Genomic DNA, 18,465 nt, shown 5'->3' with positions numbered 1-18,465 from the left:
GGAGTCCGTCAGTGTCCCGTCCGCCCAGCCAGGAAGGGGCCGCTCTCTCCCGCCACGGGTCGTCTCGCCTCCTCTATCCCGTCCTGCTTTGCGGCGCAGGGGCAAGATGGCTGCCGAGAAGCAGGTCCCGGGTGGCGGTAGCGGTGGCGGCGGCGGCGGCGGCGGGAGCAGCGGGAGCGGCGGCGGCGGGAGCGGCGGCGGACGCAGTGCCGGAGGAGACGAGAATAAAGAAAACGAACGCCCTTCAGCCGGATCGAAGGCAAACAAAGAGTTCGGGGATAGCCTGAGTTTGGAGAGTATCCTGGAGCAGTGGCCTACCTAGCAATGACTACGTGTCGATCTGGAGGGCTGGGGGCGGGAGAGGCAGCGGGTGCCGGCCCCTGGGCTGCGGAGGCCGGGGCATGCAGTTTCTCTTGCTCTTCATTTTTGGAGCTCACAGGGCCAGGGTTTGCCTCTCGTCCGGTCTTCCCTCGCAAACTCCTCGCCTTCCAAGCTTTTTTGCCAAGTCGTGTAGAGATGTTGGGCAGGTTCCCTCTGTTGCCCCTCAGATGTCCAGTTGGAGGGTTGAGCTGGGATTGACAGGCTAGCCATCCCGCAGAGCTCCTGGTTGGTACCTCGAGCCCCTGAACTGTGGAGAGGAAACTGCAGCCTTAACTTTTCAGCGTAGGGCTATTGTCCGACAGCTGTTGTATGCTGGATAGTAAATCTTACAGCTAGATGCTCTGAAAGTGTACTCCCCGGAAAAGCTTCTTACCTGTTTAGTTTGTTTTATATCGTGTGTGTAGTAGTTTCCTAAGTAGGCCTGTAGGGTGTTTTTTTGTTTTGTTTTGTTTTTTTTCTTTTCCCGCATGGGTGTGGGTGTAGGTGCTGGTGCAGTGTGTGCAGGTCAGAGGTCAACATTGCCTTCCTAACTCTCTACCTTATTTTTTGAGACTGGGTCTCTCACTAGACCTGGAGCTTATCACCTGCAATTGGAGCTCACTACAGGGATCTTTCTGTCTCTGTCACCCCAACTTTGGGATTATGTGTGCAAACCACTGGGTATGGCCTTTTAAACATGGGTTCTGGGCAATCCCAACTCAGGTCTTCAGGCTTAGACAGCAAATCCTTTACCAGCTGAGCAATCTTCCCAGCCTTAAGAAATTTTTAGGTTTTTATTAGTTTATATATCATTTGTGTAAATTGCAATAGCAGTCTGTGGCTTTTTTGGTTCTGTGTGTTCTCTTAAGTATTTTAAAATGTTTTGTTATGTGTGTGTTTGCCTGCATGTATATATATGTGTACTACATGTGTGCCTGGTGCCCACAGAGACCTGAAGAGGGTGCTGGGTCCCCTGGAACTGGAGGTATAGCCGGTTAAGCACCTCTATTTGGTTTTGAACCTGGATTCCTCTGCAAGAGCAGGGTGCTCTTAACCACTGAGCTGTCCCTCTAGCCCATTTTTGTGTTTTGAGACAAAGTTTTGCTGTGTTGTCCAGTCTGGCCTTGACCTCCTGCTCCTCTTCTCTGGACCTTCTGAGGGTTGTGATTATAAGCAAACAATACCACTGCCTGAGTCCTTTGTGTTTTTTGGGATGCCTATCAAACAGAGATGATTTAGAGGAATTTCTGAAATAAAACATTAGCTTTTTGTGTAAATTCTCATGGATTTTTTTTTTTTCTTTCAAGGAAGGGTTTCTCTGTGTAGTTTTGGTCCCTGTCCTGGATCTCACTCTGTAGACCAGGTTGGCCTCGAACTCACAGAGATCCACCTGCCTCTGCCTCCCCAGTGCTGGGACTAAAGGCGTGCGCCATCACCGCCGGCAATTCTCACGGGTTTATAGCTGTGCTTTTTGCTCTGGAAATGTCACATTCCTTTTTTCAAAATATGAGCATTGGTGTTTTGCCTGCTTGCATGTTTGTGTGAGGGTGTCAGATCTTGGAGTTATAGAAAGTTGTGAATTGCATGTAGGTGCTGGGAATTGAACCCAGGTCTTCTGGAAGAACAGTCAGTGCTCTTAACCTCCGAGCCATCTCTCCAGCCCATATCATTCTTGATAAATATTAGAATGCACTAGTTTTATTATGAACTCCAGGAAGGAGAAAAACTTGGATTTTTTTTTTTTTTTTAAATGGGAACTGGCTTATTTTGGTTGGCATGTGTTAATCATAGGTTTTGGAAGCATTGCAGCTAGTAAGGAAAGTTAAAATTTGGCAAGCACCAGCGGCATAGAGGTGTCTAGTCAGTACCTGACGTTTGTAACCAGTCTGTTTGAATGAGTGTTGTGAGGTGCAGGTGGACCACTCCTCAGTGTCAGCATTGAAACTCAGCTTTCTTTACTGTGCTAGATTTCAGCACTTCCACAGGCTTCCCTCCCTTTTTGTCTGAAAAAAGTAACAGTTGGAACAATTCACTTTTCTGTAAACTTAGCCTTGTCCTTTGACAAGATAACTGTTGAAAAATGATTACAAAAGAATCCCATAGTTACCATCCTCAGGCTTGTTAGTACAGGTGATGAGTGTGCAGCTTTTGATCTATTGGATTCTTACCACTGTAAGCTACAGGGGTCACCTACGACCATTGGAAAACACAGATACTCACATTACGATTCATAACAGTAGCAAAATTACAGTTATGAAGTAGCAATGAAAATCATGTTACAGTTGGGAGTCAGCACAACATGAGGAACTGTGATAAGGGTCTCAGCATTAGAAGTTTGAGAACACTGCTGTGAGCTTTTCCTTGACCTTGGCTCTAGTTCTTCAGATTATCAAGGAGTCCCAGCAGCAGCATGGCTTACGGCATGGAGACTTCCAGCGGTACAGGTCAGTGTCCTGAACTCCATGTGTGGTAGTAATTGTGGCATTTTCTAATGCGGCTGCTTCCGTTCATTTCCTGCTCACTTTGCTGTATCAGAAGGTATGCCTAGATGGTCCAGAATTATGTTTATGTTGTCTTCAAAAGGTATGTAATTTCTAAATAATTTCTAGTTTTGTTGTTGTTTTTGGTGTTTTTGAGATGGGCTTTCCTTGTGTAATCCTGGCTGTCCTGGAACTCGCTTTGTAGACCACGCTGGCCTACAAAAACTGATCTGCCTGCCTCTGCCTTCTGAGTGCTGGGATGAAAGATGTGTATGTACTACCGCCACCCAGCATAATTTAAAAATTTTTATGGCTCAGTAGTTAAAAGCAGCAGAGGACCTGGGTTTGATTCCCGGCACCCAGATGGTTCACAGTCTCTGTTGAAAGCCCTTATCTGGCCCCTGCCATCACTGCATGCATCTAGTACACAGACATACATTCAGGCAAACACTCATACACATAATAAAAGTAAGTGTTTGGTTTGTGTGCTTGCTGAGGTCTGTTGTGGCCTTTGACTGAGGAGGGGTTAGAAGGTTCTCCCTAAAAAGTCACTCTTTTTTACTTTGTGATTACTAAGTATTTTATGAGAGAAAACTTTGAAATGAAATTCTGTGAATGTGCATTCTTGTTAGACTCACATATATATTCATATATATCCTGTATGTGCTCATAGTGTCCAATTGATTTCATGAGTTATAAGCTAATATTTTGATTGTTTAAATTGACTCAGGGGGTTGGGGATTTAGCTCAGTGGTAGAGCGCTTGCCTAGCAAGTGCAAGACCCTGGGTTCAATCCTCAGCTCAAAAAAAAAAAAAAAAAAAATTGACTCAGGCTTGGTCAGCAGAAACCCTTTCAGATGGGCTAGCTCTCTGACATAACTGACCCAGTCTTCCCTTACTAAGTAACTGTAGTCATGTTTGTTTGTTTGTTTACTTATTTTAAGACTTATTTATTGATTATGTATACAGTATGTATGACCAGAAGAGGGCACCAGATCTCATTACAGATGGTTGTGAGCCACCATGTGGGTGCTGGGAATTGAACTCAGGACTCTGAAAGAGCAGTCAGTGCTCTTAACCTCTAAGCCATTTCTCCAGCCCCCATATTTTTGCATATAATAGAATATACCCTTTTCAGATGCAACTTTATTTTTATTGGGATTGAGCCTGGGACCGTTGTATGCTTGCTAAGAACTTTATTACTAAGCTATAGCCCCACCTCAGAGTACATTGGTCTTAGGGATGTAGTTTGGGTTAGTTTTTTTAAACAAGGTCTGTGTTGTCCACACTGGCTTCCAGCTTGCTGTCTCACCACCTGCAAGTGCTTTACAGGTAGGCACCTGGCTTATGTTTTCTATTTTCTTTTTTTTTTTAAATTTTTTTTTTTTTTTTTGAGATAGTCTCACTATATAATTCTGACCTCAGAATTGCTATGTAGCCCAGGCTAGCCTTGAACTAGTATCTTCTTAAGTCAACTTGCCACATGCTGATAGTACAGGTGTGGGCCTCCATTCCTGGTTGTTGTTTATTTTTTTGTTTGTTGTGTGGTCCTGGAGGTTGTGCCCTAATTGTAGACACTGAGGCGAGTGCTCTGCTGTTGTGTTCATCCCTAGGTCTTGCTTGTTTGAGGCAGTGTCTCACTATGCCTTGGACTGGCTTGACAAGGAGGCTCACAACCGTCTATAACTCCAGTTCCAGGGGATCTGATGCTCTCTTCTGGGCAGGTGCCCATGGAGTACACACAAGGGTGTTGGCTCTCCTGGAACTAGAGTTACTGCTCAGGGCTTATGAACCAACCACCTGATGGGGTGCTGGGAACTGAGTAGGAAGTGGCCTTAACCTTTCTAGTGCCTTCTGTTTAGTTTGCTTTTATTTATTTTGTCTTCACATGTGTTTGTATATGTATGTGCTTGCTGAGGTGTACATGTAAAGGTCAAGGGGACAGCTTGAGGAAGTCGGTTCTCTCGTTCCACCATGTGAGTCCCAAGGATGGAACGCAGGTTGTCACCCATCGGCTTGTCAGCTGATGTCTTTTCCCACTGAGCCATCTCCCTGGCTCCAGTTTTGGCCTTTTTGATGGGCCGAGTGGAGTAGTGTGAGGAAGCAGAGAACAAAGAGTTCAGGACATTCTGCTCTAGTTACCGAAAGAGTTTGCCTGTGTGTGTGCATGGCGCACACATGCCCCTTTCAACAGAATGAATCCAGACTCACTTGGGTCTCAGCCTGCGAAATGTCCTGTGTGTGCTGAGCTGCTCCCTTACTGGAGGAAATTCTAACGTGCTCTTTCCTTGTTTAGGGTTGCACTTGTTTATTGTCTGGTCACATGACTTCAGCATCATAGTTGTGTAATCAGGCGCTGCTTGAGGATGGTTGGGAGCGTGGTTTTCTTACACAGCAGATTCATGGAAGTCAGCCTCCCTAGGCTGACAGTTGCTAGTAAACACATGCTGATTATTGCTGTCCTTCTGTTGGGGACTTGAGCGGCTCTGAACTTGTCTGGCACAGCAACTGCTGCTTCTCCACAGCTGTGCTCCTGCTGGTCACACCCCAGACACTCTTCCACGCTTCTCCCTCCTAGCAGCAAGAGGTGAGCTGGGCTCGAGCATGCTACCTCACGGGAAGCTTCCCCGTCCCGCACTCTCTGCTAAAGAGTGCGCTTATGCACCCTTCTTGGGTCTTCCTCTCGACCCAAGGCACAGGGCTGGCTCCGTCTTCTTTCTTTTCTTGAGTTCCACATAGCATATGAATTAGAAACTGTTAGAATGGAACAAAATGAACGACTCTTTCATTATCCTGGAGCCCGAGAGATAAGTAGGTGTGTATGCTGGACAATTTTTTCTTCCCCACCTCGGAGCTGAGGCCTGAACCCAGGGCCTTGTGCTTTCTAGGCAAGTGCTCTACCACTGAGCTAAATCCCCAGCCCCGTGGACATTTTGATAGATTTCAGATTTAGACTTTACTGCCTGCTTATTTATTTTGGGTTTTGGGGCAGGGTCTCATAGCTCAGGCTGTGTAGACAGGCTGATTTGTTTTCAATTCCTGCTCCTCCTGCCTCGATCTCAGAGCTGTGTGTGCACCACTATGCCTGGCTCTTGTTTCAGCAGTCTGTGTCCTGGTAGCTTTTAAGAGGTGTGTGAGGGCTGGAGAGATGGCTCAGCAGTCAAGAACACTGGCTGCTCTTCCAGAGGACCGGGGTTCAATTCCCAGCACCTACATGACAGCTCACAACTGTCTGTATCTCCAATTCCAGGGGATCTGATACCTTCACACCAATGCACATAAAATAAAGTTAAATAAACTATTTAAAAAAAAAAAAAAGAGTGTGTGATTCTGGGGTTGGAGAGATGGCTCATCAGTTAAAAGCACTGACTGACTGTTCCTCAGAGCGAGGACCCACATGATGGCTCCCAAATGATTGTAACTCCACTCTCAAGGGATCTGACACCCTCTTCTGGCCTATAAGGGGACCAGTCACACAAATGGTATACACCGAACACATAAAAATTTAAAAAAAAAAAAAAAAAAGACTCTTTAAACTAACTGTGATAATGGAGTAATATTTTAAGTATTTTAAGCAAGACATATGGCTCACACAGGAATTGATAAATGGAGGCAGGAGGATTACCTTGGAATTTGAGCTCAGCCTGGGCTATCTAGTGAGTTCCAGAACTGCTTGGGCTACAATGTTGGACCCTAACTCAAAAAAACCAAGAAGGGGGAAAACCTAACTGTTTTGTATTGTGAATTAGATGCACTAGTACTTTGATTTATGGGTTTGTAGATTTCATTGTTTCCTGTGGCAGCAGTCACATTGGCTAGCCAGCGTGTGTTAGCTCTTTAGTTGTTTGGCAGGTGACATGATGTCAGTAGTCACCATAACCAGCCCTCTGAACCTTTGCCCTTACTCTGTTATAGAATATTCTCTCCAAAGTACCGAACGGATTTTGTTTTGTGTTTCATCCCAGGGGCTATTGTTCTAGAAGACAAAGACGTCTCCGGAAAACACTCAACTTTAAGATGGGGAACAGACACAAATTCACCGGAAAGAAAGTAACTGAGGAGCTCCTGACTGATAACAGGTGCCAGGCTCTAAGTTCGCCTTGCTGACACCTGGACTGAACAGTGCCAGACAGCACACTGAGCCCTTGAATTTTCTCATGTGCCCTCTGAGCAGCTCTGGCTCTGTGGGGTCTTGTGCTGTACTGTTCCTGCATCTGTAGGTGAAGAGATGTCCAGTAGCTTGCTCAAAAGCTGTGCTGGTGGTTGGGGTATAGTTCAGTTGGTGGAGTGCCTGTCTAGCACACACAAACCCTGGCTGTGATCCCAACACTTAGGAAATGGAGGCAGGAAGATGAAGAATACGGGGCTGTCCTTGGCTCCATAGTGAATCTGAGAGCAACATTAGCTATGTGAGGCCCTAGCTCCAATTGCTCCTTTCTCCCCACAGGAAAAGATCAGTCTGTGAAGTCATTCTGGAGCTTCAGTGTGGACCAAGTTGTTCTCTGAGGCGGGAGAGACAGCTTGTTGCTAGGGCGCTAACGTGCAGCATGTGACAGTAAAAAACTGGGGAGTAGCCGAGTGCTGGGAAGGGGCAAACAGCAGGACCACTGGGGTGTGCTGGCCAGTCTAGCCAGTCAGAGAGCTCCAGCCTAGCAAGGACCCTGTCTCCAAACGTAAGGTGGAGACTAGAGCAATGGCACCCAGTGTTAACCTCTGACCTCCGAGTGCATGCACATAGACACACATGCACAGGTGTAGATACCACACACACATACATACAGAGAAGTTTTGTTTAATTCATTTCAATATTGTTTATAAAGACTGAAGCCTTCAGAGCCTAAAATAGGATCCTTTATAAAAAATAAAAAATAGGGATGGAGAGATGGCTCAGCAGTTAAGAGCACTGACTGCTCTTCCAGAGGTCCTGAGTTCAATTCCCAGCAACCACATGGTGGCTCACAACCATCTGTAATGAGATCTGGTGTCCTCTTCTGGCCTGCAGGGACACATGCAGGCAGAGCACTGTATATATAATAAATAAGTTAAAAATAAATAAATAAAAAATAAAAATCTGATAGCACACACCTTTAACCCCAGCACTTGGGAGGAAGAGGCAGGTGTGAGTTCAAGGCCAGCCTGTTCTACAGAGTGAGTTCCAGGACAGCTAGAGCTACACAGAGAAACCCTATCTCAAAAAAAAAAAAAAATCCTGAGGATCATAACAGACTTAGGTTACTGACCCTTCAGGAAGTGCCAGCTGTGGAGTGTGTTAGGCACATTAGTGCAGGGTGAGGAGCAGAGAGGTTGGAGTTGCCCACAGTCACACAGCTAAGAGAAGGAGGCCGTGGGACTCCAGCTCAGGCTCTAGTGCAATGGCTCATCACTCTTCAACATCACTGTCTGTTTGAGGTTTTTGGATGTTTGCTTGCTTGCTTTGAGATAGGGTCTCATTTTGTAGCCTAGGCTTGCCTGGAACTTGTAATCCTCCTGCCTCAGCCTCCCAAGTGCTGGAGTTACTAGTGAGTACCACCATGCCCAACATAATATCCTGCCACTTAAACACTTGATTTCCAATTGGGTTCCAGTCCTAGGCTGGCCTGATTGGAGATGACCGAGGCTTTTCAGTGAGATATACCCAGCTGATTGGAGATGACTGAGGCTTTTCAGTGAGATATACCCAACTGGTGACTAGAAGTGTGAGGAGGAGCTCTGGTTGGCTCAGAGATGCTGACTTGGAACTTGTACTGTGAGGAAGGAATCCTGAAGGAGGAGAAAAGCTGAGAGACGGGGCACTGTACCTCAGAGGATGCGTTTGGGTCCGGTGTTCCTAGCCCTCCTTCACTCTCGCAACCCTCTGGTGTAGGTACTTGCTGCTGGTTCTGATGGATGCAGAGAGAGCCTGGAGCTATGCCATGCAGCTCAAACAGGAAGCCAACACCGAGCCCCGAAAACGGTTTCACTTGCTGTCTCGCCTTCGCAAAGCTGTGAAGCATGCCGAGGAACTGGAACGTTTGTGTGAGAGCAACCGTGTGGATGCCAAAACCAAGCTAGAGGCTCAGGTCACTGACTTCACATCCAGTTTTTCTTTATTGTGGAGATTAGAGACAATAGCTTTAAAAAAAAACCCAAAACAAGGGGGTTGGGGATTTAGCTCAGTGGTAAAACTAGGCCCTGGGTTGGGTCCTCAGCTGGGAGGGGGGAGGAAAAAAAAAACCCTACAGCCAAACAGAGCAGTTTCTTATGTTAACCATCGAAGGGGCCTCCTGTGGCTAGCCATGTACTCTACAAGCTACAGCCCTGACTTGCTTTCGAAGGTTTGTCTCTTATTTTTCAGCTATTAGGTTTTTATACTTAGCTCTAGTCTTTTGATAATAATCAGGCTTCTTTTAGTGCATAGGTAGAAAGTTTTATACCTGGAAAAATTCCCGGGAATATTTTTGGCAATCAATTTGTTTTTAGAGATGATAGATAATAAAGATTATATACAATATATTTTATGTTATTTTATGTGTGTAACTCTTGCCTGAATGCCTGCACTCTCTGTGCATGCTAGGGATGATAGATACTAACGGTTACATTCAACTCATTTTTGTTTGTAATTATTTTGTGTGTGTGGATGCTTTAGCTGCATGTATGTCTGTGCACAATGTGTGTGCTTGGTACCCACGGAGGCCAGAAAATACCCATGGAGGCCAGAAGATACCCATGGAGGCCAGAAGAGCTTTGGTTCTGAGTTAGAGAGTTGTGAGCTGCCATGTGGGTGTTAGGATTGAATCTGGGTCCTCTGGTGAAGCAGTCAGTGCTCTTGACTATCCTAACCACTGAGCCATCTCTCCAGCCCTGTTTTTGGTTTTTTAACCAGGACTTTATAGTTCAGGCTTAACTTGAATTCACTTTATAGCCAAGCCTGAACAAGTCCTGAGATTATAATCATGTGTTCAGCTCCTTTTTCTTCAGGAGTAGGAGAGTGCAAGTTTTCCCATCCAGGTTAGTGTCAGACTCTCTTACTCCTCCTGCCTCAATTTCTAGAATACTCTAGGATTTTAAGGTGTGCATTACCATGCCTGGTAGTATTGAACTTTAACAAAAGCTGTCATTGTGTCTGATGTGTTTGTGTATGAGGGCAGATGCTCATTTGTGGAAGGAAGAAAGAAAAGTTATTGGGGGATTTGGGTTCCAGGGATCAAACTCAGGCTTGCACAGAAATACTTTTGCCTGCTGAACATCTCCAAGGTCCAGTATGGAACCTCTGAAGCTTACGGGATGGTCTAGAAACTGACTGTTAAGTGAAATGAAGTAAGATACTCTGCCCTTGGGGGCTGGAGAGATGATTCAGTGGTTAAGAGCACTGGCTGTTCTTACAGAGGTCCTGGGTTCAATTCCTAGCACCCAGCATGGCAGCCAACAACTGTGTAATTCCAAGGGCTCCTCTGATACCCTCTTCTGGCCTTCACCAGCACCAGGCACACATGTGGTGCACAGACATATATGCAGGCAAAACACCCGCACACATTTGAATAAGAAAGAAAAGTTAACTTAATTTCAAGGCATGGTGAAGCATGTCTTTAATACTTAGGAGGCAGAGGCAGGTGGAACTCTATGAGTTCAAGGCCAGCCTGGTCTTCATAGTGGCGTCCAGCCCAGTAAAAGCTGCATGGTGAGATATTCCGAAAAGAGAGAAAGAGAAAGAAAGTCACCTTGAATGTCTCCACACAGGTGCTATCAGAGTTAGAGGCCATCAGGGCACAGGGCTAGAACATTGGTTGTTTGTGCTGAAGCAGTTTTTGTTGGACTAAGTGTGGAGCGCAGTGGTGGAGCGCAGTGGTGGAGCGCAGTGGTGGAGCGCAGTGGTGGAGGTGGAGCGCAGTGGTGGAGGTGGAGCGCAGTGGTGGAGTGCAGTGGTGGAGCGCAGTGGTGGAGGTGGAGCGCAGTGGTGGAGTGCAGTGGTGGAGCGCAGTGGTGGAGTGCAGTGGTGGAGGTGGAGTGCAGTGGCGGAGCGCAGTGGCGGAGCGCAGGGGTGGAGCGCAGTGGGCGGAGCGCAGTGGCGGAGCGCAGTGGCGGAGCGCAGTGGCGGAGCGCAGTGGTGGAGGTGGAGCGCAGTGGTGGAGGTGGAGCGCAGTGGTGGAGTACCTGCCTAGGATGTGCAGAGCCCCAGGTTCCTTCCATAGCACCCCAAAAACAACTAAAAAAGCAAACCTGGCAAGCCTCTTGCTTAGCGGTTCTTTTGCGCCCCTCACAGGCCTACACAGCTTACCTCTCAGGAATGTTGCGCTTTGAACATCAAGAATGGAAAGCTGCCATTGAAGCTTTTAACAAATGCAAGTAAGTCCTCCGGTGCAGAGGCAGCGCTGCTTTCGTTAAGTCTTGGTCAAGCTGCAAACCCTGTTCCTACTGTCTGTGCATGTTAGGACAGTGCTTTTCCCTACAGCCAGTTTATTCTCTTTTTGTCCTTAGACTGCTCTATTCTGATAGTCAGTAAACTACCTTCAAAGGGCTTGTGTTTTAGTTTTGGTCACATGGTCCTTGTGAGTTTGCTTCCTTAAAATATGGCTGCCATAATACCTGCTGTTTCTTTGCTTGCAGAACTATCTATGAGAAGCTGGCTAGTGCGTTCACAGAGGAGCAGGCTGTGCTGTATAACCAGCGTGTAGAAGAGATCTCACCCAACATCCGCTACTGTGCTTACAACATTGGTGAGCAGGCCAAGGCAGTGCTCCTCACCTGACATGGTTTGCTTCGAGGCTTATGTGCCTTTCTCTGTGTTTAACATCCATCCTTGGCCTGAGGGTGTTCGTTTGTCTGGTTTTGGGTCTCACTATGTAGACTGGCCTGGAACTCACTCTGTAGACTAGGCTGGCCTCACACTCATAGAGACCCACATGCCTCTGCCTCCTGAGCCCTGAGATTGAAGGTGTGTGCTGCTGTACCTGGCTGGGCCTCAGTTTTGAAGATAGCAAAAGTAGAGCTGTCTGATGTGTACTGTGCCACACGAACCCACATACACACAGGTTGATGATGATGGCGATAATGATGAGCTGTCGGACAGCCTCCCTCCAATCTGTAGACTTTGGCTTCGTTTGTGTCCCTTTATCTTCTCTCCTCCTTAAGAACAGTTAGCGTCCTCAGCCAGTGCTATCCTCCTCTTTCCAGAGGAGTTCCAGGTGTACAGTGAAGCAAGGTGAAAGATCAGCCCACACCTGTGTCACGCCCTTCCCATCAACCCCACAGAGTGGAATTTTTTTCCTTACAGATGTTCGATTTGTGTGTTTGTGCCTGCCCAAGCTTATGTGTACTATGTGCAGGCATTGCCTAGGAGGCTAGAGGAGAGTGTCAGAGCCCTGGAACAGCTGGTTATGAGCTGCCTGACGGGTGCTGGGAACTGAGCCCAGGTCCTCTGTAAGAGCAGTGGATGCTCTTCGCACTGAACCATCTCTCCAGCCCCACCAGAGTAGTACTTTTGTACAATTGAGCCTATATTAACATACCGTAATGTCTCAAAGTCCATAATTAATCTTAGGGCTCAGCTTGACATTGAGCTCCTGAGAATTTAGACCAATGTAATGACATGTACCCACCATTATTACCAGTGTTTCAATGCCCCAGTCAATTCATTTTGGAAAAACCTCATCTTCCAAGCAGATGGTGTTGAGGACCTGCTGTAGTGTGGGTCTTCTTCACTAGAGGGGAATACTGTCACTCTGAATAAAAGATCCCCCTCTCTCTCTGTCTCTCAGGGGACCAGTCAGCTATCAATGAACTCATGCAGATGAGACTGAGGTCTGGGGGCACAGAGGGGCTCCTTGCTGAAAAACTGGAGGTAATGTATAATAAACATGTTTGTGAAAGATGATTTGAAAAAGTCTAGACATAATATGTAATTCAGCTGCTGGATATATTTACTATTAATATATGTATATTTATAGTTGTATCTACATTAAAAAAACTTCCCTAAATTTTTAAGTATTTAACTTATATGTATACTTACCATCAACATATGCATGTGTGTGTGTGTGTGTGTGTGTGTGTGTGTGTGTGTGTCTACTTTTTTGTGTGTGTAATCCTGGCTGGCCTGAAACTCACAGAGACCCATGTACTCAGCCTCTTAAGTGCCAGGGTCAAAGGTGTATGTCACTACACTTGATTTATATCTCACTGTGTAGCCCTTGATAGGCTGGATCTTGCTGTGTAGACAAGCCTGACCTTGAACTCATAGAGATCAAGGTGTATTAGGATTAAGGTGTGCACCACCATGCTTGGAAAACTTCCCTAAATATTTACACACTGTGTGTGTGTGTGTGTGTGTGTGTGTGTGTGTGTGTGTGTGTGTATTTTCAGGCTCATTCTTTTTTGGTTTTTCGAGACAGGGTTTCTCTGTGTAGCTTTGCGCCTTTCCTGGAACTCACTCTAGACCAGGCTGGCCTCGAACTCACAGAGATCCGCCTGCCTCTGCCTCCCGAGTGCTGGGATTAAAGGCGTGGTCACCACCTCCCAGCTCAGGCTCATTCTATTGGCTGATCTTGAACTCGTGGTAATCCTGCCTCAGCCTTGTCAGCATTAGAATTACAGATAGGAGCCACTATACCTGGAAACCTTTTTTTCTCCCTGAGCAAGTGACATAGATTCAAAGGAAAAATAAGAAATGTAAGAAATTGGGGGAAGAATTTTGACTTTCCATACACTAAAATTCATGATACCAGGGGAAATTTAAAATAAGTAGCAATCTTGTCTGTTCTCAGGGTGTACAGTGTTGGCTGAGCTAGCTGACAGGCGGCCCTGTTTCCACCTGTCAGCCCGCCACTGTTAAAGCTTTAACTTCTTCCCAACCCTTGTGCAGGCCTTGATCACTCAGACTCGAGCCAAGCAGGCGGCCACCATGAGTGAGGTGGAGTGGAGGGGGAGGGCGGTCCCAGTGAAGATTGACAAAGTGAGGATCTTCTTACTCGGACTGGCCGACAATGAAGCTGCCATTGTCCAGGTGAGGAGGAGAGACCCATGGGGCTCCCAGCTGTGTGTCTGAAGGTCGTCTAGCGGTCAGGCTGTGGTCACACAGAGGTGTTCGTTCCCCCCAGACACAAGTTATCTTAAAGCTGTTTAGGGGTTGGTAAATGTAGAGATAGACTCCTTTGAATAAGATTAGTTGGAAGTCAAGTATTGGGGAATTACATCTAAGCGTGGAGAATTTCACAGTGTGGAAAGGTTTGCTCACGCAGAGGGGCACACCAGGCCAGCAGGTGGTGCAACTGCTATTACACTCCTGCAGTCTGACCTCTTGTCCTCACCGTCTCGGCCTCAGCGCCACCTCTCATTCCTGGGCCGCTCCGGAGAGCCTGGGTGAACCAGAATATCTTGTTCTGTGTTCTCTCCATGTAGTAATCATGCAAAAGCTATACTTGAAGCTACTTACTGACATAATTACCTGCTTGTGGCTGAGAACAACCAGATGTAGCCCCAAAGATACAGATCCTGGAGCACTCAGTTTATGAGGAGCAGTGATTGAGGCCCTTAGATCTTCTCCACAGGTGGTGAGGGGCATCTTTTAAAACTGAGGTTCTCCCCATGGCCTCCTGGGTCAGAGGAATTTCTAAGGCCTGGCAGTTGCCAGTGTATCCCAGGTTGTGGATGGGACGTGGAGTCTGCATTTCAGCTTGTGTTGATGAGGATGTTGAGCCTCTAGACTTTCCAGCCACTTTTCACAGTTTATTTGTTTGTTTGTTTACTTGTTTTGGTTTTTTAAGACAGCGTTTCTCTGTGTAACTGCCCTGGCTGTTCTGGAATTCGCTCTGTAGACCAGGCTGGCCTTGAACTCACAGAGATTCACCTGCCTCTGCCTCCCAAGTGGTGGGATTAAAGGTGTGCGCCTCCACGCCTGGCTTAAAGAACAGATTTTATTTTAGCTTTTTACATTTATTTTGTGAGAGGGCACACACATATATACATGTTTGGGTTTTTTGTAACTAAGGGCTGATATCTGGATAGACAGTCCTAAAGCAGTTTGAGGGGCTGGGGCTTAGCTCATGGGTAACAAGTATACTCATGATAAAGATCTCAGTTCAATCCCTAGCACCAGGAGGAAAAAGGCAGTTCAAAGAAGAAATTGGGAAGGAAAAAATAAAATGACCATATTCCAAACATGAGTAAATAAAACGAAAATCCATTCGGCCATGTCAGCTCATCTAGTCATTAGTTTAAGTATGTGCTTACAGAATTAAGTGCATGCATCTGTTTACTGTCCGTCACATCACACATAATAGCAGGTGTGCTTTGTAAGTGCCCCTCAAAGCCTGTCTGTCATCAGACTTGCATGGCACGTGGCTCATAGCACCCAGTGATGATGCTGCAAAGCTTTTTACAGGAAGAGGTTTTGTTGTTTGGTTTGCTTTTGCAGAGATGAGGATGAAACCCAGACCCTAAAGCATGCTAGGCCGTCACTCTGCCATGGAGTTATATCTCAGCTGTTTTTCATGTTTTGTTTTGTTTCAAAGAAGTTCTCAGTCTGAAGCCTGGAACTCACTATGTAGACCAGGCTGGCCTCAAACTCACAAAGATCTGCCTGCCTGCATCTCCTGAGTGCTGAGATTAAAGGTGTGCTCCACCATAGCTGACTTTTTCCATGTTTTACATTACTATTGAGAATAGATTTCTCAAACTAAGAACACTGTTTATATCTATTACATTTTAATAATTTATTTCTTTACCGTGTGTATGGTCAGATGTGTGCGTGTGGAGGTCCAAGGACAACTTAAAAAGAGTCAGTTTCCTCCTTCCACCACATGGTACCTAGGGATTGAACTCAGGTCTTCGGGCTTGATGGCAAGCACCCTCTAATCCTACTACTAGGGAGGAGAAGCAGGCAGATTTCTGTGTGATCAAGGCCATCCAGGGCAACACAGTAAGACCCTCAAAATAAAATAAGTAGATTTGATCTGTTTTGTGGGTGAATAGTTATTTTAATTCTTTTTTTAATTTTTATTTGTTTATTTTTTTGAGACAGGGTTTCTCTGTGTAGTGTTGGATCCTGTCCTGGATCTGACTCTGTAGACCAGGCTGGCCTCGAACTCACAGAGATCCACCTGGCTCTGCTTCCCAAGTGCTGGGATTACAGTTGAAATGTGAGGTTATTTTTTGGCAGCTTGTTTTGAAAGATTTTAAATAATTTGCAAGCTTGATAATTTTTACCCTCTTCAATTCTGAGTGGGGAAATCTATTTTCATTTGTTCATTTTATTTATTTATTATTACATTTTAAATGTATTTATTGTGGAGAGGGGAGAGAAGCATGCCATAACACACAAGTGGAGGAGGTCAGAGGGCATCTTGAGAAAACTCAGGTCTCCCCTTCCATCACGTTAGTCTGATTTTATTTATTTGTTTGTTTGGTGTCTGAGTAGGATGGAGACCATTTACCCTTTTCTAAAAAAGAGAGAAAAGCAAGCAAGCAAAACCCTTGTTTACTGTATTTCCTTGAGTTTCTCTCCTCTGGACCTCTCAGTGCTGGGTGAGGCTTCCTTCCTATCCCCTTGGTTCTCCTGTGGGTGTGGTGGGAATGTGGCTAGGCTTGCCTTGTGTGTCTCTTAGTCACACAGCACTGGCTTCCAACAATTTCTATCAACAAGTGAAAGCAGCCGAGGAATCCCTTTAGCAGGGGACACTGCAGCCAGTGTCTTCGCAGCCCCTGGCCTGGAGGCACCACTTGAGAAGAGAGCCTGAAGTACACCCTGAATGTTCAGAGTTTCCAAAAACAGTTCTAGGATTGATTTATTGAGACCAGTAGAGGAAGCTCCTCATTTCTAGGCTTCAGACCCTATGCCATAGGCTCAACTGGGAACAGGGTCCAGCCAAGGCACACGTTCTTATGCAGAGAGTTTGCCCTTTGTGTTTAGAACACACCCCTGCTGGCTCTGCAGCAGATGTGGCAGGCTGGGATGTGGAGTGGGGAGTCCTGTCTCTGCATGTTGAGAGGCTTGTCTCCTTTCGGGAGTCATCTTGGCATCAAGTACAGGTTCTAGAATAAATGTAAGCTGTAAATATATAAAGACTTCCTGTTTGGAGACATTTTGCCTTGGGCGGGAAGATTCATGGCAAGTTCTCAGATACTTGGTGGTCTCTGAGTCACTGAGCAGTGTGAGCAGCACATGGAAAACAACCGACTGAATCCTTCCTTCAGACATGCCTTTTCCTTCATTGTGGCATATTCTCATACAATCCTCAATGAAATTTACGATATATGAGAACAGCAGGGAATTTGACTGCCCATGAAGGCAGTGAAGAGCGTTAGCATTCTGGCATCCTCTAATTTCTAAGTTTGGACATTTCCTATCAATAGGAAGGAAGGCAGAGCCTCATTTATTGCCCATTGCCAGACAGCTTAGCCCTACCCATCTGAAAGGAGTGCCGTGTTTGTAAGATAATGTGGATTCAAACTGGTGCTAGGCCTGAGTCTGCTGTGGTTGACTGTTTGAGTCCTTAAGTGGTGTTAGGGGTATTCACCTATTTTACTCAGTTGTCACAGCTGCACAGAAATCTTACATTGAAAAATTAGTCGGAGCCCAGTGATGGTGGCACACGCCTTTAATCCCAACACTTAAGAGGCAGAGGCTGGCAGATCTTTGTGAGTTTGAGGACAGCTTGGTCTACACAATGAGTTCCAGGACAACCAGGGCTACACAGAGAAACCCTGTGTCAAAAAAAAAAAAAAAAAAAAAAAAGAATATTAGTTAGAGTTTGGTTGGATGATTAGGAGGGAGCTCCTCTGGGGTTGCACTGGACAGACAGACGGTGCTATGACATATCTGGATTGTTGCATTTAAATTACCACAGATACTTAGTGCCACGGTGCCACATGCTGCTGTCCACTGCATGGCAGAGTGTGGCTAGAGCACATGTCCTTCCTGCACTTCTGTTGGATAGCAGGCACTGCCTGATGTGGGAACAAGCTGATGGGGCCTTGTTTGCCCTCAAGTTACAGGATGCCATGGCCCTGATTTGTCCCAAGTTAGTGAGGGACAGGAAAGTCAAGTGACTTGTAAGTGGAAGGGTCTGTTTGGTTTAGATTGGGCAATTTACAGAGGAGATTTCTTTACACTAGAAGTAGGAAAAACATTAGCATTCTCCAGAGAGCTTTCTCTAAGCTCCTTCATCTTTTATAAGAGTGGGCCTTCTGGGCGGGCTTCTGGGCTTCCTGAGAGGTCGGTTGAATGTTGATGTTTTCTCAGGTTGGCAGTTAGTTCTGTGGAAAGTCAAACATAGCCATGGAATGCTGCTGCTTTCTTTCAGTGGGTCTGCCAGTAGCACGGGTCTGTCTGCTTTCTGCCTTTTGTCCCCTGCTCAGTCAGATTCTTTAGGACGGATAGTGTGGTGTGGCAGGCATTCAATTCATGACTCACTTTGTCATTTATCCAAGCAGTGTAGCGGAAGGTGACGCCCAGTACTTGTCACCTCATTCTTGTCAACCATTCGTGCCCAAAAGTTGTTCTCTGAGTTGGCCATGTATGACATTGGACACAGAATGTCTAGAGAAAACAACTTAGTCTGATATTTAGGAGAAATATCTTTTTGGTTGGATATTGATTAGTAATGTCTATTTCTTGCTTGAATCTAAAAGAAATCAAACTGCACATTGGCTCATA

General features: G+C 46.1%; 1 protein-coding gene across 1 annotated transcript in view; it reads left to right on the top strand.

The window, feature by feature from the left end:
• Position 1: 1 nt before the first annotated feature.
• Srp68 (signal recognition particle 68) overlaps positions 2 to 18,465 on the top strand; it is a 36,837-nt gene continuing 18,373 nt past the window's right edge. Inside the window, exons 1-8 of the mRNA XM_036196611.1 lie at positions 2 to 296; positions 2,738 to 2,804; positions 6,806 to 6,919; positions 8,704 to 8,899; positions 11,080 to 11,162; positions 11,424 to 11,533; positions 12,575 to 12,657; positions 13,675 to 13,815. Of these exons, the coding sequence (XP_036052504.1) occupies positions 107 to 296; positions 2,738 to 2,804; positions 6,806 to 6,919; positions 8,704 to 8,899; positions 11,080 to 11,162; positions 11,424 to 11,533; positions 12,575 to 12,657; positions 13,675 to 13,815 (984 nt within the window). The 5' untranslated portion in view covers positions 2 to 106. The remainder of the gene's footprint in view (positions 297 to 2,737; positions 2,805 to 6,805; positions 6,920 to 8,703; positions 8,900 to 11,079; positions 11,163 to 11,423; positions 11,534 to 12,574; positions 12,658 to 13,674; positions 13,816 to 18,465) is intronic.

Source organism: Onychomys torridus, chromosome 8 (assembly GCF_903995425.1).
Source record: "Onychomys torridus chromosome 8, mOncTor1.1, whole genome shotgun sequence".
Classification (NCBI taxonomy): Eukaryota; Metazoa; Chordata; class Mammalia; order Rodentia; family Cricetidae; genus Onychomys; species Onychomys torridus.
Note: the sequence above shows the minus strand (reverse complement) of the source record. Positions and strands in the feature narration are given on the sequence as shown.